The following is an 18,866-nucleotide window of genomic DNA, read 5'->3' as shown; positions in this document are numbered from 1 at the left end:
TTGGCACAATCACCACATCATTTGTTTCAGTCAAATCTACTGAATCTAATAAAACTACAAGAATAAAATATTTTAACATATCATTTAAGTGGTGATCCAAAAATAGTCATACAATAGAAGGACCCATTTTTCTACATGAACGAGTTTCGTATTGATCCGTTTGATAAATAGAGCCGTTGATGCCCAGCAACTAAATAAAGTGTGAAGCTTTAATTAATTTTTTACTGGTTTCATAGTATTTTCAGTGTGATATTATGCATAATAATTGAGTAAATTATTTGAATGTCTGTTGTACAGTAGATGAGCAGCAGTGGATTTAACTTCCTCATACTTTTTGACATTCTTACCTTTGTTTCACCATCAAATTAAACTGCAGCGAACAATGGTGACACCTGCTGGTCAGCTTGCAAACACTCCCCTTTTCATGCAGAAATGAGTACTATTTTTTACCACATTCAAGTAGCCCAGACTATCCACCAAAACTGTGAATAGAGCTCTTCAAGCGAGAACTCAGTGAGTCTTTGTTCTCATATGTGTTTCAGTAGGGGGAGGAGGTGAACGATGGAGTGAATATAGACCTCAGGAGTGTATTGTTATCAGAAGAATGAGCATTTTGAGTCTCTGGTTTGTTTCAGGGGCAACAGTTTTATTTTTAGATGTGACATAAGAAAAAACAAAAGAAAACAAAAACAGTCGCCTCCTCAGAGTCTAAATGTTCATGTTCAGGATTAAAGTGCAGAATTGTTTTCACAGCTTGTGTAAAAAAAATTAAATAAGACAAAAAAAATAAAAGGAATATAATATTTAAAATACCAAAAATGACAATGGGGACCTGGAAAATATAAACATGATACAGAGCAAGATGAAATCTTTTACAACACGGTATCAGCTATGATATGCAGTCCACTTGAATCAGGCTTGCACTTATGATACATAAAAAAATAAAATAAAATAAGGAAACCAGTTCACGTTTTCGAGTCGTTGGCAAGGCTAGCTTACAACAAAGGCACAGCATTGTTCAGAGGTAACGATCCTTTGCAAAGAAGTGCTGCGGCAACATTCACTGATCATCAACACGTCCTCGCTGACACATCTAACATGCTCAGTATGGCTCAGATAGGAATGATGAAGGAAACACGGCAAAGCCACCCGTGTATGCATAACCCACGGACGAACGCATCAACCTGGGGGGGCATGTTTTAGTTTGCCTTTTCAGCCTACATAGTGACAGGAGTTTACATGCTCTTCCAGTCTCACTGTAACCACTGGGTTCTTGTTAAACTGCTGAATTAACTGAATTGTGAAGAAAGCTCCAGAAAATTACGGCCCTGAGCCAAAGGAGTACGAAGAGTAAGAGGTGAACAAGGCCAGTTTAAGTGCTCTACTATCCGAAAGACCAGAAACGGTTGCAGCCTCTGTGGGCATCACATACGTCATCAAGCAGTCAGAAACAACACAGAACATCATTTACAAAGGACCAGTCTGTAGGCAGCAGGCAGAGCTGGGATATCACATCCTCTCAGTAGCAAAAGCCAGTAAACTTTCAGGTGCTATTCAACCTCGTTTTTATCTTGAAATTGAATATATTGTTGATATTGTGTGATATCTATACAATCCTAATCAAAGTTAACCAGTTAACGAAATTCCATCTCAGTAAGCAATTGTGTGGATGATCCTCAAATGGTCCGCTTTGCTATCGAGAGGATGAAATTCCCAGAACCCTTTTTTTTTTGTTTGTTTTTACAGTTGAAAGGCTCTATCAGTGACTTGCATTCATTTATCAACCTGAACTGACATAATTAATTTCCTTATCACATGTAGCCCAAGAGAGAAAATTAACAAACATGGCTTCAACTAGCCGTTTAGTGCAAACGAAAGTACTAAAATGTATACAAAAGGATTTCAGTGGGAATATATATAGAAAAACAGATGCAGTGTGTCCCCCCCGCACTTGTTTTCTTATCAGCCTCGCTTACTGTCTTGACTTTTTTTTTGTCTTTCATTACTAGTTTTCTTATTCAAAAAGCAGAATATCCAGAGGAAGGAAAAAAAATTAGCTCGGAGAAGAAGCGGAAGAGGCCTAGCTTGTACATCATGCAGCTCGTGGAAACGGCAAGAATTTCAAAGAAATGAAAAGTTCGAAGGTGCAAGAGAAAAATGTGTTAAGAGATTATTACTGAAGAGTTTGCGTGTTTAGGCAACGCTCGCAGACAGATATAAGGACAGACAGGTATATACAGAGATATTTACAGTACAGCTGGCTTTATATGTAAACAAACAGTGGGTCATGGTCAGGAGAAGAGACATTTTCCTGTGGACAGACAGCTGACATGATGAGGCAGTACCTGGCGATGTTCGTCCATCACCTTAACTACTGTACAGTACATGAGAAAAGCGTGAATCATCAATAACTGGTTGATTGTCCTCAGAATATCACGTTATTTGAGTTGATCATATTATCTAGATTCATATACAGCAGGTTCAAAAAGGTAATGAACCCCCCTTACAGTTTAGTGTGATTAAATAATCCAGTATGATCAACTTTATTCCAGCCCACGGGTTGGAGTCAGGTTCGAGTCTAAAGGAGGGTAATAATAACCCCTCTATGTTAGTTTGACTTGAATTGATTATCTACTATCGTGATAAAGTTTAATTTGGGGGTAAAATTAGGGCCGGTGTATGGTTATAAGTAGAGTTAATCATAGAACATAGATTCCATTTCAACAAGTTTACACGGGTATGTGACCCCTTTCTTAAACTTTGATGTGATGACATGTATTCCAGTTCACATCTGGCTACACAAAAACTGAGATGACCCATCGAATGCTAAGAAATGCTTTTTTTCTGAAGGAAGGAAAGGACAGAATTGAATGTTTACTGAATTCAAACTGAAGTTTGGAGATGGTTTATGGTTCCACAGTTCCTCGCATCTCAAATGTTAAAAGCCTTTAACCTCACTCAGTGGTGACATTGCAGAAAAAAAAAAAGAAAAGTTTGGCGATGGCGCCTTTTAAACTGCAGTCACGCCTTTACTCTTCTTTTCAACTGGTCAGCCAATAGAAAATATGGCAATGTAGCATATGTATATAAAATATGTCTGTACATTTACAATATTCAAATCATTTACATTGTTGGAGGCTATGTACACTGGTATATGTTTGAATGTCAATGTGAATGAGATACGGTAACAGCTCCTAAAACTGAGAGAAGACGTACCAGATTTATGTCAAAGACGTGTACCTTAACGTAAAGTCAGTGCTACGCAATAAATAAGGGAGAAGGGCAGCGCCATGTGCAGATTAGTGGTTTTTGACCAAACAAGGTCGGAAGGACACGATGAACCAGGATTTGACCTGACAGCATTATTTACAGTCATGCACTCTTCAGTGAGATACTTAAAGCTGGACAGGGTTTGTTTCACTTGTAGAAGTGGATCTAAATCACACCAGATCTGAGTTGGAGTTCTAAACCAAAAGCAAAACCAAACACACGCACACACGCACACACACACACACACGCACACAGCAACACCTGCAAACACAAACTGCACAATGTACTCTGTAGTGGCCCAAAGAGATGTGGCTGAAGGTTTGCTTCATTACTTTTTTTGAGTACTTTTTCTAGTTGAATTTACACACTACAGTAAGTACAGAAAGTTTTCTTTACTGGTGTGACCACTTATGTTAAGTCTACATGACTCAAGAGTCATGATTTGAAAGTTGTGTCTGATTGCATATGACTTATTCCACTTTAGCGCCAGGTGCAGCAGAATCAAATGTGTGTGAATCTCACACAGATGGCCTTTTAGATCCACATTTTCCCCCTGAGTCTATTTGTTAATCCTGAACCGGCTTTTATGCCCATCATCATCTGCTTCAAATCTGGGGAGGGATTTACACAAGTCCTCCTGCCGCGCCACCCCAGGCGGGTGGTCGCTGCCCCCCTGTGGGATTAACTCCACCTTCCCACTCTTCTTGCTTCCTTCTTCCAACCTTATTCTGGCTGCTCGGGGTGGGGGTGCAGGCCATTCTCAGGGTGTGTGATGCTGTGGTGTTCCCAGAAAGCCTTGTGCAGCTGGTCCACTTCAGACAGCAAGGGCAGACCAATGTCCAAGTGCATCTTTAGGTTCTCCAGCCACTCCTCCAGTTTGGAGAAAGCAGGTCTAAGCAATAAGAAAGCACACAAGGATGTCAGTTGAATCCATTTTTGATTCTCTCAAAATGATCAAACGGATATTCACCCAAAATCCCCTAAAAAACCTGCTTGTTTTAGACATATTTTTATTTAAGCATGCTGATACTTTAAGTGTTTTGCATGAGTTAGCTGTATTTCATGCAATACAATGGAGTCTCCTCAGCTAAACTACATACTCTCTTGTTACTAAAAAAAAAAAAGAACCAAATAGTAATTATATGTAATACAGTTGTATCTGTTTAAAAGAATAAATGATACAGAGTGTATGAAATACGAGCTTTTATCAGCAGATGAAGTTGCAGTTGTTCTGAAAAAGCTTTTTATATTGGGTGAACTGTCCCTTTAGGTATTATCCTAACGTCATCACGTTGGAGATGTCTGACCGTTTGTCTGCATCGAGGTCGCAGCACACAGCAGCCAAGGGGAAGAAAGCCGGTGGACAATCTGGGGGACAGTAGTGCTCCAGGAAACCAGATATGTTCAGACCGAAGTCTGTCGCTCTGGGGAGGTAGTCTGGGTCTGCGTTCACCCGGCCAATGATCTGAGAGAGGGCAAGAGAGGCAAATGACAGAGAAAGAGTTAGAAGATTTGAAGACAGAAGTGTCAGAAGCCCCCATCAGCCATACAGTTGAAAACCAGTAAACCCTGCCAAACTGAAGCTAATCTTCCCCAACCGACCACACCTATCACCCGTCTGCCTGTCAGTAGCCACATGAGGACAACTTTGCTTTTCTGCTCCCTCTAATCCCTTCTGTAGTTGCTGGGTAATGATGTCCATCTGGAGAAGTAATGTTCTGGGGGCTCTGACTGACTGAACTAAACTGTTGAGCCCACATTATGAGGATGGTGTGTGGCCAGGCCCAAAGCCTACCGCTCAGAGGGGCTGCTGGAAAATATGCTCCCTCTTCAATGCTGAATTCTGGCAGAGTGAGACTGTTCCTACATTAAATTAAATGGATGTTGTATTTAATATGAGCAGAACTTAGAACGTCGACAAATTGCTGAAAAAAAGCAGATTCTCACACACTGACGACCAAGAAGAATTGGAAATAATGAGTCAAAATTACAGCTGGCAACATTAAATGTGTGCACCCACTAACACGAGGAGACAGACTCCTTTCCCATTGCCAAAAAGCAGCCCGTTTACTCTCTGGTACGACTAGGTTCCAATTATTTCTCCCAGGAAAAAAGCACATGTAACAGGAAGTGATGCCATTCAGCTATCCTACAGGCTGCGGTGGACCAAAGTTTATGTTAAGTACTCCTTTTCAGACTTTCTGAGGAGAAGTAGTTTATCATTTTTTTGACTGGAGCTCTGGAGGTCAGCCCTACACAGCAGGAGTGAGAGTGAGCTGCCAACCACTGGGCAGACAAACCTTTTCCTAGGCTGTGTTCACTTTCTTATATGTGTTAATAAAATACCCCAAACCACTGCAGTTATCTGACCTGCACCTCAATGCAGATCAATGATTGAAAGTGCTTCAGAGGATGGAATGGTAAATGACAGTTCAGCATACTGAGTAAAAAATAACAATGGCAGTGAAAGCAAGTGAGAAAATATAAATAAAACCTCACATATCTCATATGTCATATATTTTATAGAGGATGAACGGCTGTTTACCTCGCAGAGCATAATACCGAAGGAAAAGATGTCCACTTTCTCATCATAGCTCTTCCCTGCAGAGGACATAAAAAAAAAATTAGGCTGTTTATTTATTGAAGTGGCAAAGCAAAGCAAAGCATATGTTGTTGTATTTCATACCGTGGATCATCTCAGGTGCCATCCAGTAGGGGTTTCCCACCACAGTGTACCTCTTCCTGCGGTCAGGCTTCTTCAGGCCAGGCAGTTTTCCCTGCGACAGCTTCTCCTCGTGCTTATCGACCACCATGAGCCGAGACAGGCCGAAGTCTGCCACCACCACTGTGTTGTCCTATATAATCAAATATGCCATAACATCGCATTATCAGGCTGTCCGTTTACATGACACTGACCCAACAAGTGTGATAAATGACATGAAAGCTTCAAGCTAGTATTGGTGTTTAGTCAGATTTAAGCTCCCTCAGACAGCTTTAACTTAAGGCTAACCTTAAACTTAACCTTGTTTTCATGTGTGTGAAGCTTTCTCTCTTCAGGTAAGATCAGCGTTTGTGTGCTAGTTACCCTTGTTTCAAAAAGGACTTAGTCTTGTGACAACAGATAACAAAGACCTCCTTTGTTTTTGTATCTGAAGAGGATCAGTAAATGGCAGATGCACTGGGTTTGTTTATTCAAAGGTGTGTCGCATGCACAAGTGATCTGGAAGTTCTTACCTCTCGGACTAGACAGTTGTGCGAGTTCAGGTCCCGGTGGATTATGTTCATGGAATGTAGATATGTCTGAACGATGAATAGACAGATAGGAGAGAACAGAAGCTTTAATCTAAAATCCATCATTGTGCTCACACCAGGGCAAAACTTTAAGACTCAATATGTTAATCTTGCAGAAAAGTTTAATAAAGGAGTGTCTGTGCACTCTGTTTGCACAAGTGTTGTAGCTCTGTAACATGACCACTAGAGGGAGACAACGGTGGGAATATCAAGGAGCTCTGCAACTTCCTCTACTTCTATCAAGATGACATGCATGTTTCTGTCTTTGAACTCACCATCCCAGAAGCGATGTCCTTAGCAAAGCTGACCCGCTGGTTCCAGGGATAGTTATTGTCCTGCGAACACAAATCACACAAGTTGTGTGCATCAGTTGCTGCTGATGAATTAAAACTGTACATCAACAAACCACAAGGTGTGCACCTGAGGCCACACCAGACCATGTCAGCATCACTAACAAGGGGCATTTTGGTGTTTGAACCGACAGTCGAGGCACAAACATGCCTTGCTTACCATTTTCTTTATGATTTCCCTCAAGGTTCCTCCCTTTATGTACTCTGCGATGAAGTTGAGTCTTTTGTCTTTGTAGAGGACTCCAATGAACTTGAGCACATTGGGGTGATCCAGGCAGCGCATCACCTTCACCTGGGGACATTTTCACACACTGTTAGAACATCTTTGGCAGTGACGATTCTAGAGTCTGTGGGGGCCCCAAGCAAAAAAATCCTAGGGGGCCCTACCGACCAGTGTTCGTCACCAAAACATCTGACACCAACGAAAAATGTATGAAATAAAACCTCTTTTTATTCCAAACATGTTCCAAACATAAAAAACATTGTTATTTTTAAAATATACATGTAAAGAATAAATAAATAACTAAAAAAGACCACGTTGTCTACTTTGGCACTTGATATTCGCCTGTTGCTATTTATCTACCGGGTGTAGCTGGCCATCCAATAATAATTGTGTTCATTTAAAGATTCTTTGTGACAAGTAAAGCTGTTCATGATATCGATTTCATAAGTATGGTTTTTATTTTCCACTAGCCTTGAATTTCCGGCGAACGTTGCCAACAATCGCAAAAGTTCTCCGTGAACATAGCCTACAGTGGAACTTGACGTGAGTTTGACGAAGTCAACAATGCAATTATGGAATTATAGAATGGCATGTTAACTAGACAATCTTTGACTAAATCATTTAAATATAACCGTTCAAAGAAAACATGTTCACCACGAACGTTCGCCACTGTTTGAGACAGTTTATAAAGTAACTAGACAATCTTTGATTGAATGCACCTCAGCTCTCTGGGGCCCCCTAGTGGCTCGGGGCTCCAAGCAGTTGCCTGCCTTGCCTGTTGACAAGGTGCGCCTCTGATCTTTGGAACAAGTCAACAGCAGAGGTATCAAAGAGTGTCATCGTGGAAGCACCGTTCAGTACCTCACAGAAATATTTTGAAGTACAGTCTGCTGCTTAGCAACCACGAGCAAACTGCTGCTGTTTAACGGGTGAATCAGGTTTTAAAAGCAAAAATTGTTTGACAGAGAGAGATACATGAGATGATCAACACCAGCCATCTGGCCAGAGGAAGGGGTGTGGGGTGTTACAGAAATGTCTCAGACATAGGAGACTCCGGTCACCTACAAACAAGCAGCCAGCAGAAGTAAGAGTCATGCTTAACTGTGGTTGGGGTTTGGTTTACAGCCGATCTTTAGAGTGCCTGTTAGCCTGCGCAAATTATAAAGCAGGGACTGAGCGCTGCTGCAGTGTAATAATAAAGCTAAAGCCACACACATAAGTAAACATCATCAAAGTGGAACTCCCATTTAGATGCTTTGAAATGGAAGTATAGCTGATCATTATACAGAAACAGGAGGAGAAATTCAGATCAAGGTGACTCTACAACCTGCCCATTCAAGGTGGGACTGAAGCCCCTCTGTTAGGGGCAGCTGAAGTGACCCGAGTGTGTGTGTGAGGGAGGGAGAGACGGAAAGGAGGAGCACACCCCTCTGACCACGAGTGCTGTTGTTTCTACAACCTCAGCTTGTTATTTAAGCACTCTATTATGCTCACATGGCCTGTGTTTGGTCAGTAGGAACAAGCAAAGGCCATCAACAGCATGACTAAGGTATCTTTCTAGCAACTATATAGTGCCACAGCTGTGTGAAAAAGACTAAAGAGTCTAACAGAAATGTAAACGTATGTAATTCATCCTTTATTATCTATAAATATTTTGTGGGACGTAAATAAGTAAGCCTTATTCATCATTATTTGGAGTGTTAGGACTCAAACAGAGCAGCTTTCAACCACAATTTTTAGCTTCTGGTCACACACATAATAGAGTTTCTTTTACAACTACTGGTCCCTGAATTTTTCAAAACCAGTAAAAGTGTGCTTCTCTAACTCGTGGGCACAGGGCATACAAAGTTTTCATTCATAATGAATATGCTCGTAATTCTATTACCAAGTAGACTAAAATGACTAAATCTACCCCTCCTAGATGATAAATCCTCTGGAATAATCTGTCTTAACTCACCTCTTTCAGGAAGGTCCTTTGTGTCTCGTCATCAAAGCGAATCAACTCCTTCATCACCATCACCTCCCCCGTCTCCCTGTGGGTCACCTACGCCAACGCAAAACAATGCAAACATTAAGTTGAGCAAAAAGTTGGGAGGTTATTCTGATGCAATATTAACTGTAAAGTATTCTATCATCTGTATGACTTCATGGGAACTTCTATGGGAAAAACCTACGAAACCATAGACACATATCCTCCGTCCCCAGAACATTTCTCTCACTTATCTCAATGCTGCCACCGTCTGGACATTTTAAATACGACTACATGCGGCACATTTTTTTTACACATCAGCTGCTATAAGATTTAAGATCAAAACTACCTTGATAGCTTGTCCGAAGCATCCCTTCCCGAGGACTTCTCCGTGGATGAGGTCAGAAGGCCGGAAGATGCGGTGAGTCGGATTGGAGACGACTCGGAGTGACTCCGATCGATTGATCTCCTTCCTCTGGGAGATGGGCGATGCTGCGTTGCTGGAGCCTGGCGACTTATCAATGCTGTAACTCCTCCTAAGAGAGACAGAGAGGTGAAGAAGAGACAGCAGAGGAAGTGGTGAAGGGGATGATGAGGAGCAAAATATCTTCTTACTGTTTGATAGAGGGTTTACAGTAACTGTAATCTTTTCACAAGACAAATACAATATGCGCTGTCGTAAGGTCAATTCAAATTAAGTAGTAAAATAAACTACTTTCCATGAAATATAAAGAGTGATTCAAAGTGTTTGGGTTCTTCACAAAAGGACTTAAGGTGTAATTTCTTACGTGATGATGCGGGATCTCAGGTTGCTGATGCCTGAGTTTGGGGCTTGGGTGATTGGCAGGGTGGGACTGGGGCCCTCTGACAGGGGGCCGTCCACCTGCTCCTCGGCTTCTGAGGAGGCTCCCTCCAGCTCCTGAGCATGAGGGTCGTGTTCAATGGTGAGCTGCAGCAGCCGACTGGTCTCCTGGATCAGCAGGTCGATCTGGGGACAAAGACAGAGTTCAGATCGCAATCAGAACAGAAGCAATCTTCATCATGGCTGAAGCAACATCGGTTGGATGAAGTGCAGAAAGCAGTTCATATGAAGCTGTCAGTTTTGTCAATTCCTTGGGCACGTTTGTTAGTTTTGTTCATTTTTTAAACAGTATTTGTTATTTCTTATTATAACAGCCGGCGTTATTTGTTATATTTTGTGTATTGAAACACAGGGAAATACAACAGGAAGATAAAAATCTAATGACTCAGTGACAAGGACATGATTGACGGCAGTGAATACCTCATCCAGGGGAACGTTATGAATTGGGGTCCCATTGATTTCCAGGATCCTGTCCCCCACATGAATGGAGTTTTTCACATCTGGGCTGATGCAGTCAGCATCCACTCTGGATAAAGAAGAAGAATAAGATCCTATCTGCGCATACTGCTTTAATTTTGACTCAGACCTGGGATAAGATCCTTTTCAACATGCTGAACTTTTCACACACACTGACACTCACTGGGAGACTCTGACAGTGCGTCCATTCTCGGGACTGAAGCCGTTGGTCGGGCTGAGCGGCTGGTCGATAGCCACAGAGAAGCCTCGCCCTTTGCGTCCGTTTTTCCCCTCGGCCGAGGCCGGGATGGACACCAGCGTGACGGTGTGTGGGATTCGGGAGCATGGCGAGTCCGGCAACGACACCGGGGTCACAATGGTCTGGTAGTAACAGTGACCACTGTAGACAGAGAAGAAGAACAGGAGGAAATGATAAGGACTTACGAGAAAAGAGGCAGTGCAGAAAATGGAAAACCTTGTGAGACTACCATGCAGTCATAAGAGCAACCACAGGTTCTCATTACATCAGTTTTTACAGCGTCACATGATGCTGAGAACATGCAGTTGGGACAACACTGGGAAGACATTGTCTTGAGCTGAGTGTGATCTTTAATACGTACAAATCCTTTTCAGAAGTTTCAGGACAGCTTTCGAAAATAACCACAAGGTCATTCAGAAATAAGGCCACAGTTCTGAAGCTTAATATGATTAAACAGTGCTCGTTTCTCTCTCATTTACGATTATGAGCGATAAAAATAATTGCTAATTTTCTTTCCGGCATCAGCAGAATCAATTTGTCAGTGAATGTAATGATCTGCCAGACTCACTGTTGCTAAGAGAATGTTACGTTGTCACAACAAGCTAAATGAGCATTTCCGCGTTTAATTTACTTCAGATTTCAGAAAAGTCAAGAAAAGATAAGGAAACAAAGAATAAAATGCACATTTTGTGTGGCCACTGAGAAGTAAACAGTTATCCAGTTTCAGTGATCCAGCAGTCCTGGGCCGACTTCGTGAGATCAGAGGTATGTGTGAGTCGTATCGTTTGCTGAAGCCCTACGTTCCTTTCTCATGACTTTAGTTATTTAAAGACTCCAGCTGTATGATGAGATGTCTTCCTGATAGTTCCGCATGTTGTTGATAAAAATGTGAAATGCCTAAAGCTTTGGCGCAGCAGCGCATATCTTTGTATTGAGGCTTGCATCACATCCACTTTTGTGGCTCGCGACCATCCCGTTTACACAACCCCGCAACTACACGAGTCAAACATGACTCTCTTATTTGTTGAAATCATATTACAGTAAAGTGATTGGGAAAGATTGAGATTATTCATAATAAGAGCTGACATTGTTGTCCCAATGAAGAAAACCTCCTTCAGTATATAAACCCTTGACATTAAAAAGCCTCCCAGTTCTCAAACACATGTAATTACATATACAACACAACAATTCTCCTAATTCTATTATGAAACAACAAGCTTTGACATCATACCCAGCTGCTGCATTTAAGTCTCCTCTACCTTTACTTTTCCCATCTGTGATAGAATGATATTTCATGTTGTAACATTTAACACTATCAAAACTGTCGTCTCCGTAGAGTCTTAAGTAAGTTGTCTGCATTGTATGTGTTTTACTTTGTATGAGTTCTACATTAATTGGAGTTGCGGTTGTTTTGTTGTTATTGTAAAGGGATATTTAACATCTGGTTAAAAGAACAGCAGCACATGTAAATATGTATATATAAACAGCACTTTTTTCCCAGTTTACTGCCTTTCGAATGATTCAAGTTAAATTTCTCCTACAAACCTCAAACCAATGTGCTTTGAATTGTTATGAGTGTGTCTTTCTGGAAAATATATAATTTTGAAATCAGACCTTTTTTTTAGTACAGAAAACCCAAATATGTGTGCTGTGAATTTTCTATGGTCGCCACATTTTGCCAAAACGCCGACATGAAGTCCTTTGAAGTGCAAAATAAGCCGAATTATTTTAGGATTTTGTCAGTCAATGGGAGCTTTGGGTGTATTTTCACATTTTTGTTATCTTGGTTTCAGAGGGATTTCAAGTGGATTAGCTTGTGAGAGAGGACAGCATGAGGGAAATGTACGAAAAGAAGCGAAAGTCAGGGATGTCAGAATGTCAGAGCACATTAAAAAGTGTGTTTTTTTAACTGGGTGGTGCAATTTAGAGTTTGGTTAGATTTTCAAAGACAACGATCCAATGTTTGGATCTTTTTTAGCAATGCATAGACGGATGCTCACCAGTAGAGTTTGGATCTCTCAACCAGAGCGTATGTGTCTCCATCACCAATGAACGCCCTGCAGTTCAGACAACTGAAGCATTCTGGGTGATACTTTTGTTCTCCAGCAACCTGTAATGAAAAGAAATAAAAAAAAAATCATGCTTTAATAAACATTCCTTTGTTTGTTTCCCAGAAATATTCATGACGTATTACAATGTTGAAGTCAGTGTTCTCTGATCTAAAAAAGAAATTCAAAGCAGTGGTTAAGGTGCGTGTGGAGCGGCAGGCAACATGAGGTTTTTATGACCGGTCTGGTCACTGCGGGTAAGGCAGGGTTACAAGAGATTGAGTTTGCTGCAGCCAGATGTCCTTTACAGCTCGAGGCAGTTTTACAAACAAGAGGTGGAATTGAATTATGGCCAAAAACAGAGGAAGGAATGAGCAGATAATTCACATGTCAGATCTGAGGATGACGCTCTGTTGGTGGTTTTAGCTCTAGTTGTTTTTTTAGACCACATCCATTTAAAACGATCACGTATATCATATCGACTAAAACAATTGATTATGCGACCCTCACCTTCACATACTATTATCAACCTTCTTTAACTCCCTCACGTAATGTGGATGTAAATTATCCACCCACTCAAACGCTTAATGACTGACCAGCATTAAAAACGAGCAACATTGTTAGGGTTTAAAGGTTGAGCCCACCGGAGCTGTTTGCTCCCTGGAGGCTGTGTTTCTGCTTTCATTTTTTGCTTTGAGTGGAAGAAAATTTGGGGGGGAGGCAGCCCCTTGACAACTATCCTCAACTGCAGTGATTTGCAATGCTAATGCAGTAAAAATAAAGAAAAAAAACTAACTAGGGGCACTGCATGCAGCACTTTATATTCAGAAATTTCATACTTGAATTCCTAGAGATGAAACGCTATCAGAAAAAAAGTAATTACCTGCAGTCCTACATAAATGACATCAGCTGTGACCTGCAGCATTGACAGTGCAAGAAAAATTAAAGCATTCACTCCACTCTGAGAAAGCAACTTTTGAATGAGTCCTTAACTCAAAACAGAAAGGAAAATGCAAAGATCAAAGGATCAATAAAGTCCCATATGTCTGCTGCCCCACCCTCCTGAGAGCGCGGCAGTTAAATCACGAGTGCACACAAACAGACAAACATGTTGAGAGCCCTAAAGCTGCTAAATAAGACTCCTATGTTGATTAATCAACAGCTTTTAAGTAATTCAGTTCCCTCTCTTTGAACACCAAAAAAAAGGTGCCTCCTATTGCCTTCTATTCAGTAGCATCCTGACCATATCTTTGGCTTTGATGCCAGCAAAAGACAAAGATTAACCAAGTTGCAGCGTAAAAAATGACAGAAAGAAAGTCAAGAGAGAAAACAGCTGTCTAATGCACAAGAGAACATGGCAGATGTGTGGCTAATTGACCGACTTAACTTCTTTATTTGCTCTCTTAAAACCCCATAAAAAAGCAATAAACAATTATTGTGAAATGAGCAGTGACTGTAGACACAGCAGAGTTAAAGGAGACAATTATTGCACTAAAAAGTCATTTCAAAGTGAAAGCTTTATCATCACATTTGACTGTGGGCAGCTGTAGATTTTTGCTCTGCGTCTCTTTAGGTGCAACCCAACAAATGGAAGACGACAGGAAGAGAAGACAGCTGGACGGAGACATAAAGGGTGAGTGGCTGTGCACGGCCTGACATTATGACCGCCATTTGCTTGCCAAGCAGGCACACACATGCACGCACCCACTTTAAGACCACATCTGACAGAAGACAGCTGCTGCCTTCACATTAAAGACATGCTTCATCTCCAGTGTGGGCTTAAAGACAAACAGAGAACATTCAACTATTTTGCAATGAAGCAAATCATCTGCGAATGCGACATCAACCATGGGACCAACAGCTTTCATAAGACAAGAGACATTAGATGTATTATACTGATTCCACTTCTTATCTTGTCAGGGGGTCTTCAAGTGTGTTGCACGTGTGCAAAATTAATTTCTCATGAGCTCATCATCCTTTTTATAATAAGGCAGTTTCATTTCAATTGGTTGTGTAGTGTAAGTGTGGCTTATACTAACAAAAAAAGTGTGTGCACAGGTCTCCCTGGATGTTGTGGGGCCACAGAGTGCAGGACTAACCAGGTGAAGTTGCAACCTGAACCTCAGGAACAAGGCATTGTTCACAGCTTGTGTATTTACTGACAGAAATGTAGCTCAAGAACAAAAAAGGGGTAAGGTGTGTACTAAATTTACAGTACAATATTAAAACATTGTATAATATTACTGAACTTTTATGTTTCCCCTACGATATCAACGCCATTTCCCACTCTGTGCGCCCCCGTATCCTGCGTTATTTTTATCATGACATTTACTGTTTGTCTTGAGAAACTTCACTTCTAAAATTTGACTGACTGCATTGGATGAGCATGTTTTAAAACTGATAAAATTGATTTATCTTTTGGAAAGTCAAACACTACCGCATTGCCGTGAGCATTAAAAAACATTTTTTAAATTGAATACATATACATATATAAGAGTGGGGAATATCAGCTTATCCCTACACAGCGCAACAGTTATCTGGGTTCTTAGTGTACTGTTGCAATGTTTTGATTTTTGACATAGGCCTATGTTGTGTTATTTCATGAAATCTAATGATTCCCCTCAGTAACGGCTGCTGTTACATTAAAATCACTTATTGTTGTCAGATCTCTCAGCAGCCCATGTTAGCATGCTAACAAGGGTGTTTGGGAGAGGTGTGTTGTTTTACACAAAACGACACCAAGAGTACAGAAATGTATTGATTTAAAATGTAAAGGTTTTCTCTCTTTGTTACTCCAGTATTTGTTTGGTGAGGTCTTACAGTAACCTCAGCTGAAAGTTTTGTGCTGTTTGTGGACTTGTTACTATGGAAACTCCAAAAAAAAAAAATGGAGCTTTCAACCATGTGACAGACAATTTAGAAGGGTCTATTTTAGGCCAAGCAAGGACGTTGTATCTTAAACCTTCCCATGTGGTGTTGGTGCCTAAACATGACCCCACAGCATGAAATGAGAAAAAAGGAAAATTTTAACAAAATTAAGAATATTGGTCCTGTGTGACAGTGTCGGTTTGCTTGGCTGAAAGTCACGTATGCGTAAGGTTGTGTCCTTTATGGCACAAATCATCAGACTACATGGTGATTCAAACAGCCCTGGAACTACACAGTGGTGCAGTTTGTCACAACACAACTCGATGACTGCTTGCAGTGGGTTCTTGTAGAGAAACAGAAAAGGGAATAAGAGAAACCAGGGCAGAGCCCACAATAAATGGTCAACAGCTTTAGCCAATTACCTCCAACAGGCAACAGTCATCCAACAAACACGGTTGGCTTGACATGTCATGGCTGCGAAATGTGATTTGTGTCCAGTGATTCATATGAGTTACTCTAACTTGGCTGTGGAATGTGAAAAGTAACTAACACACCATTCTGAAGGATTTATGACAGTCTAATGGTCTAAGCTAAACAGCTAACAAGCATGTTAGTGGTAAATCAGACTGTCTTGACAACTCGTCCTTGTTGACTTTTCCAGAACAGAAGTCTGTGTAATCACACTTTTGGACATTAAAATGTCAGAAAGACCTACGTGAGTTACTGAGCAGGATCTGCGATGACAGTCACTAGGAAATAATTGAAAAAACTTGCAATAACAAAATAAAAATACTGAAATTTGTCATGCCTTTTCTCTGGCTCCATGCAGTTTTTCACTCTTATCTCTGCTCCTTACGTTTCTGACTGAGTCACTTGCTTCCAATTTTACCCACATAAGTTATTTCACATTTTCCTCATGACATTTTCCAGTTTCCTCATAGCATTTCACATTTTCCTGTGCTGATTACATTTGGCAATAAGAAAAGTTTTTGTAGCGTTTGTTCTAGTAGTGTTCTTGTGTTTGAATGAACTTGTTTGTACAGTGGTACATTGGTTTCAGTGCATGCATTTGCAATTATATGCAGCCCAAACTCATTATGAACAACCTAATGACTGGCTTCACCAAATTATGGGGTTGAGTGTGGATGTGCTTAATCTTATGTTTGATGTAACGCACTCTGCTCATTCATTAGTCAAACTCAAGAACACACCAGACATGTGACCGAGTTTCAGGTGGCTGCAAAAGTGATTAAAAAAAAATTCCATTCCATGTGGATGTTTTTACACATACATTTGGTATCTGATAATCCTCACAGAGGGAGAGCACTACATCTAGGCCAGACATGGGTCAAAGGGAATCCCTGAGGTCTAAATACACAAACATGATCTAAATGTTGCAGAAAGCTGCAATCTAGGCTGTTTGGGGCAGAAATAAAGTCAAAAGAAGAAGTCTCCCTGCTCACTGAGATCACTCACAGACTTTTAAAGCTACAGTAGACATAATTTAGGCAAATACAATTAGACCGAAAGACTAAGATAGAAAACAGTGGGCCGCATTGTGTCACTCTGAATGGAAACCCCCTTCTGCCACAAACAGTACAGTACCACACATAGACAGGCTACAGCTTTAGAAATGCTGTTAATGTATTCAGCCTGCTCTTCTCTGCAAGTCTCAAATCCTCTGTGGTAAAATGAGGAAACCGGTTACTGTGGCGCGTTAGTAGCGTGAGGTAAATAAAAATAGTCTCCCCCTTAATGCTCTCACACTTTAAATTCTTCTGTTATCTGAATTATCTGAGAGAATGGTTTCTAAAAATAGCACACATGGCATGTCTCATCAGTTTTTTCATGACATGAGAAAAGAGAGCGCAGGACAGTGGAAAAGGAGCAGCAGACCTGTAATCAAAATGAGAAACACTGACCCAGTTCGAAAGAAAGCACAAAACACAGCATTAGACTCCAACTGTAACTGTTTGACATTAAAGAGATACTATGAAAAAAGACAGACACCCCATCCCAACAGCAGCCTCCCTGCCTGCGTCCTCACTGGCTCATGAATACGGTGTATCATCCATAAGACACGCAGTAACCGAGAGCAGCAGCAGCCTCACCTTCTTATCCCTCCTCCACAGCCTGAGACAGCAGAAGCTCCAGAAAAATAAGTCTCCCACCATGTCAGCGAGAGCCGGGGCCTCTCCTCGCCGTTCTAGTTCATTCTACTGGGGCAGGCGATTCCCCCGCTGTCACAACAAAACACTGGCAGCAGCCAAGCCGGCAGAGTCAGAGAGCTACAGGGGGAAGGAGGAGAGCAGCCCACGCCTTTGCAGCTGAGCTCATCTCTGAATTAATGTCACTCCTTCCAGCTTCCCCCTCCCCCCGGCCCGCCTTCCTCTTCCTACTTACTTTTGCTATGACCTCATCGTTTCCGGCTTGGCCCCGCCCACTCTTGCACATGCCCCAGCCAGCCGGGGCTTCCAACACACACCCCTCCAACCATGCCTCCAACCACACCGCCTGGTGTCCTCAGTAAATCCCCTCCCCCCCTCCTCTCCCGTGCAGCCTCATGTCTTGCAGTTTTATTTGAAAATCAGTGAAAACCGGCAGAAAATACCTAAAAGTGTGACATGTTAAATATTATGTGAGGGAATAATGACACAATGTCCCTCATGGACTATTTGTGTGTGTTATGTATTCAGTTCTAGTTTATCATGTTAATTCAGGACAAAAGGGCCATATGAGCATTGATTCAGCACTCTCATCTTTCTTTGGGTTGTCTAACAATGTCAGAGTAACATATTTGAGTTGACGATATAATAACATCTAAAAATAATATAATTTTCTGTATGTAACCTTTATTCAACCAAGAAAATAAAAAGATACTTTGAGATTCAATGTCCCTTACGCAAGAGTGTCCTGGCCAAGACTTAAGCCTGATTTATGGTTGGTGACGCAAGACGCAACGCAAGACGCAACGCATGCCCTTGTGCGGTTGCAAGCCCCCCCTTGCGTGCTTGCGTGTGTCACCTCAATTTTCTAAACTTCAAGCAAGACGCGAGCGCAAGCCACTATCTACATCACATCCGGCGGCGTGTTCATCTTCCGGTTTCATCCCCTAATAAAAGACCGCTGTTTTCAAACGGTAAGGTAGAAAGCGAAGAAGAAGAAGAAAAAGCATGAATCCACTCGAAGAGAGACTTGCCGAAGAGGTCCTGGCGGTGAATTTCCTTTCATCGTAGTAGGCTTGTCATTGAAAAAACCCGCTGCTCCACC

The 18,866-nt window shown here is 41.4% G+C and overlaps 1 protein-coding gene across 3 annotated transcripts in view; it reads right to left on the bottom strand.

The window, feature by feature from the left end:
* Positions 1 to 625: 625 nt before the first annotated feature.
* limk1a (LIM domain kinase 1a) overlaps positions 626 to 18,866 on the bottom strand; it is a 49,308-nt gene continuing 31,067 nt past the window's right edge. For 2 of the 3 annotated variants that reach the window (XM_075473505.1, XM_075473506.1), the window contains 13 exons: positions 12,681 to 12,790; positions 10,606 to 10,821; positions 10,386 to 10,491; positions 9,892 to 10,091; positions 9,453 to 9,639; positions 9,092 to 9,178; positions 7,072 to 7,203; positions 6,837 to 6,896; positions 6,505 to 6,570; positions 5,957 to 6,125; positions 5,816 to 5,871; positions 4,578 to 4,735; positions 626 to 4,162 (listed from right to left, as the gene is read on the bottom strand). In XM_075473505.1, the coding sequence (XP_075329620.1) occupies positions 3,994 to 4,162; positions 4,578 to 4,735; positions 5,816 to 5,871; positions 5,957 to 6,125; positions 6,505 to 6,570; positions 6,837 to 6,896; positions 7,072 to 7,203; positions 9,092 to 9,178; positions 9,453 to 9,639; positions 9,892 to 10,091; positions 10,386 to 10,491; positions 10,606 to 10,821; positions 12,681 to 12,790 (1,716 nt within the window). In that variant the 3' untranslated portion in view covers positions 626 to 3,993. Of the gene's footprint in view, positions 4,163 to 4,577; positions 4,736 to 5,815; positions 5,872 to 5,956; positions 6,126 to 6,504; positions 6,571 to 6,836; positions 6,897 to 7,071; positions 7,204 to 9,091; positions 9,179 to 9,452; positions 9,640 to 9,891; positions 10,092 to 10,385; positions 10,492 to 10,605; positions 10,822 to 12,680; positions 12,791 to 17,707; positions 17,929 to 18,866 lie in introns of those variants that run through there. The other variant, XM_075473507.1, reaches the window with a different exon arrangement.

The sequence above is a fragment of the Odontesthes bonariensis genome, chromosome 9 (genome assembly GCF_027942865.1).
Source record: "Odontesthes bonariensis isolate fOdoBon6 chromosome 9, fOdoBon6.hap1, whole genome shotgun sequence".
Classification (NCBI taxonomy): domain Eukaryota; kingdom Metazoa; phylum Chordata; class Actinopteri; order Atheriniformes; family Atherinopsidae; genus Odontesthes; species Odontesthes bonariensis.
Note: the sequence above shows the minus strand (reverse complement) of the source record. Positions and strands in the feature narration are given on the sequence as shown.